At 43.3% G+C, this 8751-nt stretch overlaps 1 protein-coding gene across 1 annotated transcript; it reads right to left on the reverse strand.

Annotated features, from left to right (window-relative positions):
- Positions 1 to 6405: 6405 nt before the first annotated feature.
- dpm3 (dolichyl-phosphate mannosyltransferase subunit 3, regulatory) lies at positions 6406 to 7578 on the reverse strand. The gene is given in 2 exon segments (XM_042076704.1): positions 6406 to 7489; positions 7492 to 7578. Coding segments are annotated over 2 exon segments (276 nt in total). The 5' UTR covers positions 7544 to 7578; the 3' UTR covers positions 6406 to 7265.
- Positions 7579 to 8751: the final 1173 nt, after the last annotated feature.

An 8751-nucleotide genomic window follows, 5' to 3' on the forward strand; every position in this document is an offset into this window, starting at 1 on the left:
ATTGGGGCCATGGAGGTTTATCTCACAGATGAACTCAGGCATTCCTGATCCTGAAGACATCCACATCAACAACCCCTACAGAGGCCGAGCCAGCAAGCTAGCCTGGCGGGGAATTTAATTAGCTCATTAAGCCCCTTAATGACAAACGACCTGGAGGTGAAACCCTGTCTCATCCAGACATCCTTAAGATTACCGTCTGATTTACACTATATCAGTTTACTGCTAATGTCTGGTAATCCACTTTTGGTATTTATGTTATCTCCGACTGTAATCATTATCATTATTGTGCTATTTATCAAGCAAAGTGTTTTTTTTTCCATCCTACATACTTAGCAATCTTTAGTTGTATCATTTCGAGCAGATGAAAGCCTAAATGAGTATAACAATGATATAAAAGTCTGGACTCATAGGGAAATAACCTGAGGTGGTTTGGGGGAAAGGTATTTCTAGATTGAAGTTTTTCTCTCTTTTTTTGATTAGGTTCTTGCCTCTGTGTTTATCTTAACTCTGCGCACTTGCGTTAAATATTTTTGTCTGGCTGACTAAATATTTTTTTAAATGTTAGCTATTTGCTCTAAACACTTCTTTGAACAGAGTCTCGACTTTTGTGAAATGTAAACTGCCATTTTCTTTACTTGTTAATCTGAAGTGGCCTTGCACTGAGCAGAGTTATAACAGGAAACAGTTGTTTTCAGTCTTCAGAGCAAATGTTTTGCTCATATTATACAGTATGAACAGTTTAGACTTACGACTAGAATTCATTATGTGTAGATTGTGATTTTACAGCTTGCATGTATGGCGTGAGAGCAAAGAGAGGAGATGTACTACTATATCTATGTATCAACATGACACAATTTCACTCTTGGTTTGGAAAAATAGCTACATTACACTGAGAATCTGGTGCACTTCTTGTTACTCAACAACGGGGTTTAATTTAACCGTTGCATTATAAAGACAGTTTGCTGTTGGAAGAAAAGTAATGATCTGTATTTATGACCTCATAAATATATAGGAACAGTGTTGATGTCCTATAAATTGTTCATCAAAGGCCGCCTTGCTTAGTAATATTTCATTCATTCCACTGCAGTGGATATGAATAGACTTCTCACTCTTGTCCTTGACGTCCTTGACATTTTGTTAGGTTAACTGGAGACGGGGCTGTCAGATCAATAATAAATGTATTATTCTTTTGAGGTAAGAGGTGTTATTTAAGCTGGGAAATATCACTGGGTAATTTTAGATTCGGAGGGCTGCAGTTGTAGATAGCTGTAGATGTTTTCATTGGACAGGAAAGTCCCACCAGAGGGACGTTTGCCTTACGCTGGAAAGAGCAAACTCGGGCAGAAGGGGTGTGTGTGTGGGAGGGTGCTGGGGGTGCTGCACTTACCTAGGGTGATCTGAAGGTTTTCTGAGAAAAGTGAAGAATAAATTCAATTTTCAGAGAGCCCAGCACATTGAAAGTCATCCTCTAGGCAAAGCTACTTCCACTTAACTCTTCAGCATCTATCCCTGCCCCCCCCCCCCCCCCCCTTACGCTGAAATATTTGAATATTAAACCCCCCACTCAACTGTTACACCACATGCCTCCAATGAATATAAATGAGAGAATCTTCTGCAAAAATCCCCTCGACACACGTCCAAATCAGATACAATTAATATTATGAGCGAGCGTGTATTAAAATGAATGGGCATGGTGTAGTTTTTCACCGAGTTCTGCGTCATGTGCCACCGAGTGAGATAAAGAGAGATTAAAGTCAAATAAACATTAACATAAAAATGTGCAAGCAGGCAGGGTTTAGACCCACATTACAGTCAGGCCTGTGATTTAAGTCCTATGTTCAACACAACAGAAAAACAACCTGTGTGTGTGTGTGTGTGTGTGTGTGTGTGTGTGTGTACAGTTATGTGCAGAATAATAGCAGTGTGTTTTAAAAATTGAATAAGGCTCAAAATCCTAAGAATAGCTGTTAATCAATTAATGTCTTCAGTGTACTGTGGCTTGAATTCAGAGTGCATGTGGGTCCGTTGAACAAACTGTCTGTTGCCCGCATGTACTGAATTCAAGCCACAGTACACTGTGAAGACAGTAAAGCATGGTGGTGTACAATTCATGTTGGAATGTTTCTCATACTGTGGTGTTGGACCCATTTATCGCACACCAGAGATCATGGATCAGTTTCAATACATCAAAATATTTGAAGAGGTCATGTTGTCTTATGCTGAAGAGGAAATGCCTTTGAAATGGGTGTTTCAACAAGACAATGACCCAAAACACACCAGTAAGCGAGACAAGTCTTGGTTCCAGACTAACAAGATTGACGTTATGGAGTGGCCAGCCCGATCCCCAGACCTCAATCCTAAAGAAAACTTGTGCGGTGACATCAAAAATGCTGTTTCTGAGGCAAAACCAGAAATGCAGAGGAATTGTGGAATGTAGTTCAATCGTCCTGTGCTGGAACACCTGTTCACAGGTGCCAGTATTTGGTCGACTCCATGCAACACAGATGTGAAGCAATTCTCAGAAATAATGGTAATGCAACTAGATATTAGTGCAGTGATTTAAAATAAAGCAACATCTTGAGACATTTTCAGGTTATACAGTAAATGTTTGAGTTTGTAAAGAAAAATGCAAACACTGCTATTTTTTGAACAACCTAACATTTCTTTTTCTTCACTTTCTGTAAAGGTATAACAAAAACTTGATCAATTTTGGTCATGTTTTGATTTGAAATTGAATGTGCCGTGTTCCCAATGCATTGATATTATGGAATTAACAGCTACAGTATTCTAAGGACTTATCCTTTTTTTTAAAACATACTGCTATTATTCTGCACATAACTGTATCACACACACAAAACACACACACACACACACACACACACACACACACACAGAGTGGCAAAATGATTTCTCCCTGCGAGGATAAACAGAGTAGTAGTGATCTGTAATCCACACATATAGGGGCGAGGGGCGGGGGGGGGGGGGGGGGCACGTGGAGTGCAAGCAGAGCAGCGCAGCGCAGTACTGTGAATGCCGAGCATCATGCAGCGCGTGCAGACAGAGAGAGCAGGCTTGGGCCGCCGCCCCTCCACTCGTATGTTTACTGTCTGCGGGGAATTTTAATCACATCCCATCTTTCGGTGAAACAAGCGTAGATTTGCCGCTAAATCATTAACTCTAAAGCGCCTTTTAGAGGATAAATTGATGTGGGGCGAAGTGGGGGGGGGGGGGCGGTTGGGTGGGTTGGATTTGGCTGAGCTTGTAAATGCAAAAGAGGGGGAATTCTGCGCTGCACTGTGGACGGTATGGTAGGCGGCAATTGGACGGGTTTTAAGGTTTTAAAATGTGAGGTTTAAAAATAACTGTTTTCTCTGGACGGTGCTAAGGCCGCGGCCCTGTCCAGCAGCCGCAGAGACAGGCCAGAGTCAAAGGTTAGTGGGGCGAGGATGAGACAGCAGCCTGCGACTGGGGGGGGGTGACCACAGGCCAGGGAACAACAGATCATGGAAAGACAGAGAGAGAGAGAGAGAGAGAGAGGCAGAGAGGCTGTAAAACTGACACAAATGTAGATAGATTTTTAGCAACAGCAGATCTGGGCCCTCTCACCACCACCTTAAAATGTGGCAACAGATTCATGTTTCTCCATACAGAGATATACAGACACTGACGTACGTGGGACTTGCACTCTCCTCTCTTAGTGTATAAAGGGCTGCAAATCTCACACCAATAAGTGAGAGTCTTTCATCTCAGGCACGGTGGTAAATGGGTTTTAAATGGTTTTCTGTTTTTAGGAACAGAGCATACTTCTCTGTCGACTTATCATGCCACTTTAGTGGCACTTCTCTCTCCAAATAGCTTCTGCAGACTATCATGGTGTGATTACATGTAGGACACAGAGGATTAACTTTGTACACAGCCTACTTTATATGACTGACAGACCTGCCACTTATGACTGTGAGAAGGCTGCTCTATTATAACAACTTATAGAACTCCCACCATTTTTCACACAGAATTCTGTTTCTCTAGGCCACCAAGTAGCCTACTGTCAGTACCAAAAAAATAAAAAAAATTCTCTCTAGTTGCTGCAGCCAACAGCTAGAGCTACCAGGCAGCTACAGTGCTACACTGTGCAGGCATCTTTAAAATCGGCACTGTTTACATAGTACTGTTGGCCTTCTTATCACCTCAGATATGTCTGCTACTATTCATACTCTAAGTGTACACTGTGAGGACCCTACATGCCCAGTACAGGAACAAAAGAGACAGTTTGGAGACAGACCTTGAAATTGGCTCCTCCGTCTCCAAAATGCACTCCAGAAAAACATCTGAAATTACAGTATAATTCATACCTCGCTTGGTGATTTTAAGACTTTCTTAAGGCTTTTTACCAGCACCTCAGGCCAACGTCGGTGTTGCAGGGTTTAATGTGTAAACTGTATCTCTGTGGTTAGATCTTGGCACATTGGTTTCATTTTTCCCCAGCAGCGGATTTATTTGGTCTCACATAGTTCTCCTTTGTTCTCCTCATGCGTTTTATTCAGGTTTTGTTTCATGTTTATGTTGCTTGTCCACTTTGTGCCTTGCTTTGTTTTTCATGTACAGCCATTTTGGCCAGGTTTCTCTCCAAAGATTTGGATCATCAATCTCTTGATAGAAAAGGGACAAAACCTCATAAAAATAAAAAAAGTTTAAAAAAATCCATCCACTGATCAAGCTTTGTTACACTGCCAAATATCTAGATGACAGTCTAAGATCTTTAACAATGGGACATCTGAAAAATGTCTTCAGCTGAAAGACTTGCCACTCTTCTTGACACAAAAGGTCTTAAAGCAAAGGATAATTGACAGTGATTTAAAATTTAAAAGCCACATAAACCAATAATTAAAGCATTTTACTACTAAAACATTGCCAAACTTAAAAGTTTTATGTCAAAACATGATTTAGAATAAACTAATTCATGCATTTATTGTCAGCGGAGTTGATTACTGCAATGGGCTTTTCACAGGCCGTCCTCAAAAAGACCATCAAACAGGTTCAGGAAATGCAAGATTCGGCAGCTAGGGTTCTGAGAAAAAACTAAGAACTGACCATATTACTCATGTTGAAGTCCCCGTACTTGCTTCCAGTAAGTCACAGAATTGACTTTAATCCATTAGTTCTAGTTTATAAATTACTAATGGTACCTAATTACTTTTCAGACTTGCTTCAGTAGTAAACACCACCCTGACCTCCCAGGACACAGTTTTGGAACCAACTTCCGGATGACATCAACAAGGCCCCAACTGTTGGCACTTTCAAATCTAGTCTTAAGACCAAACTGTTGTCAGATGCTTTCAGATTTTAATCAGCGGCACTCTTGTTTTTATGTCGTTTCATTATTCTATATTATGTACTTTACTTTTAAAACTGTTTTTAAAACTATTGTCCTTTTATTGCTTTTGTTTATGTGAAGCACATTAAATTACCCGTGTATGAAACGCACTAAATAAACTTGCCCGTGCCTGATAATCATTTCGTGGTGACTGACGGACGGTATTATTCACATCCCTGTGAGAGTATTCTGACTGCAAGCACGTCCAACATCTGCGGAGTCAGAATTTAGCACAACACTCAATACAAAGCTATGCCATATAAAAAAGGAAGGCTGGATCCCAGCTGGGGCTTCAGGCTCCAACAAAACTCCAAACAAGCCCCGGAGCTGGTGCGGTCTGGCCTGAGAGGTAGGTGTGGGCGTGGGGGGTTGTGGGGGTTGTAGTAACTTCAGAGGAGCATTTGCATTTGAAAGGATCTCTGCTCTGCTAGGAGGCCCCTCTCGTGCGTCCCGGCCCGCGGGCCTCGCTCGCACCGTCGTCCGCTCTACTGCCCAGAGACGTGGGCGTGATATCACAGAGATTAAATTTCAGCCATTCAACTCCTGAGGTGGAGTTTGAGCTAAGGAACATGACAAGTGCCCCCCCTCCCCCCCCATCACCACCCCCCTGAAGGCTGGTAGGTCGTTTCCAGCCCATAACGAGCAGTTCTTAAAAACAGTCTTTGTTTGGACTCCGCAGGGGACTGCGTAACAGCGGGCCTGGGTGCCCATTTCGGATACTGGAAGGAGACCAACAGCTTAGTCGGCCAACAATATCAGATTAATCCTGAAACTATACAAATTTAGCCAGTGTGTTGTGCAGTTAGTGGCTGCGGGATTAGGGTTCTGCAAGCCAAACACACCACCCCCTGTGAAATGGAAGCGTTGTTAATGTATTCGTCTTCTCAGACTCTCGTCTAGAGTATCACAGGACAAATTGTACTTTTCCATTACGGACACCAGTCAACTCAAACGCTGGTCAAAGCAGTCTGTGTGTGTGTGTGTGTGTGTGTGTGTGGGGGGCGGTGGGGCGATCATTCATCGAACACACATCATTTTCAACAGGGAGTTTTTAATGACAGAGCAACAGCTCCCCACTATGGCAGGAGAGAGAGAGAGAGAGAGAGAGAGAGAGAGAGAGAGAGAGAGAGAGAGAGAGAGAGAGAGAGAGAGAGAGAGAGAGAGAGAGAGAGAGAGAGAGGAGAGAGAGAGAGAGAGAGAGAAAAACCCTCGGACACATGCGGAATGCTCCGGACTCCGTCCGACCACCACTGGAGCCGCGGAGGACAGCAACTCCGCCGGGCCACATCAGAAAGTCTAATTCGAGAGTAACCTTACACTGGGCCCTCATTAGCATAAGCACACAGCTATTTGACTTAATAAGATGGGCAAACCCCCCAGGGAGGCCAGCTCACCCCACCCACACATCCCCATCCAGCCTCAGCTTAATATTCATGCCCTAGAGTTGTGTGCGGGGCCTAGCTGGCAGTCGAGTGCTTTCTGTCAGATAACAGTCCCATCACATAAGTGGCATATGAGTGTCTCGCATTTGCCCGCCCACAGCACTCCTAGAAAAGGAGCAGTTTGAGATGGACACATATTTGGAGAGTGGACAGTCTTGTTATCACGCATCATAATAGTAACAATCTCACAAATCTCAGTAGCTCATGATTTTTTTCTATATTGGCTGTGCCAGGACTTATAAAAATGTTTATGAAAATGATGCTGGCAAACACGTCAATGTCTCTTAGCAAATTATGTCCATATGGTGACTGCGGTGTGTGTGTATTCATGAGACAGAAATCTTCTTATGAACTGTGTGTGTGTGTGTGTGTGTGTGTGTTATGTGAGTAAGTGCATGCCTGAGTGAGTAAGTCAGTGTGTATGTGCATCACAGTCTCAAGAGTCTGTCGTCTCACATTTTTAATCCTTTCTTCCTCAGGTCCTCTTTGGCTTCCTGGATTTGAGCCTGGAGCTCCTTGGCGGCGTCCTCACAGTCGTTGAAAGTAGCCACCCGGTAGCCCACTGTGGCCAGTGAGTAGCAGCCAAAGGCCACCAGCAGGTACACTGGCATGGGCCACGCCACCTCCTGGTACACTGGTGGCAACCTCAGGTCCAGTAGGTCAAAGGTCACCAGTCCCAGGCAACGCCGATCAGGGACACCCCAAACAGCCACTCCAGCAGCTTGGTCATGATGGGGTTATTTGTGGGACAACACAACTATGAAACTAGACATGCCCCCATAAGACAAGAGAAAAAGAGAAAAAGAGATCATTTCCAGGTGAATCCAGGGACACAAATAAAAAGAATGGCAATACAAACACGTCAGCTTTAGCTTGGGTTAATAACGTTACATAAATGGAGGGCATCTCCATGAGCAGTAGCTGAAAAACAGCCAACAGGTGAATGAACGACAGATCCTTACATCACCGTGCACTGACGCATTTACATCAGGTTAAAGAACGGCAACGCCTCGGACTGTGATTAACCAAATGTACCGTCAGTTTGTGATGAATTAGGCCACAGGTTTGTTATTTTCAGTAAAACTTGTGGCGAGATTTCATTCAAAGAGCTGACATTACAGCTAATGTTGCTGTAGGCTATAGCTAAAACAAACCAGCACTAGTTAGCATTTAAGCGTATCTCTACAGTGAAAGCACATTTACTGCTTCCATGTAATCTACTATAAAACACATACACAGATTATATTGTATCCTATTTAAATATAAAAGCAGACAGTTAAAGGATTAATCCGATTTCTTACCAGATAGAATAAAGCCAACTCACCACTTCTGGTAGTCTCGCGGTCGCAAGGTAATGACGTCATCGAAACGACTTATGGGAAATGAAGTTAAGCGGTATTACGCAGTTTCCTGCAATGTTTTCTCTCTGGGCATAACAGGACGCTGACTGGTCGGGTGAATTTCTAATATGCTTACGACCTCTTTTTTATGTGTCTGTTTTTAAAAGCTTACTAAAGTATGTGTCCTGAAGGTTTGAACGAGACAAAGGATTTCATTGCACTTTTTATGTTAGAATATTTTCTATGGTCGTCATCTGAAGGATCAAAAGACCCAACCACATTACTCTATATTAGTAATGGACATGTCTGTGTACTCCTATCGTCAGGAAATGAAAAAAGCTGCAAAAGCAGCTGTTGTGTTTGCTCAGGGCACCGTGTCACCATGGTTCAGCGTCTCTGAAGGTGCCGCAGGTCATATCCGCTCATTCAGCGGGATGAACTCCCCGTGCCCAGCAGCATGTGAGGGCCGTGACCCGCCTAGCGTGTACTTAAGAGCCGGGGAGACATAAACATTCCCCGATAAGAGGGGCCAGGACGATTCTTAAGAGGCTCTGAGACGTAAACATCGGCCACTCAGAAAATTTGAGAGTTATTCTTA

Source organism: Alosa sapidissima, chromosome 21 (genome assembly GCF_018492685.1).
Source record: "Alosa sapidissima isolate fAloSap1 chromosome 21, fAloSap1.pri, whole genome shotgun sequence".
Taxonomy (NCBI): domain Eukaryota; kingdom Metazoa; phylum Chordata; class Actinopteri; order Clupeiformes; family Clupeidae; genus Alosa; species Alosa sapidissima.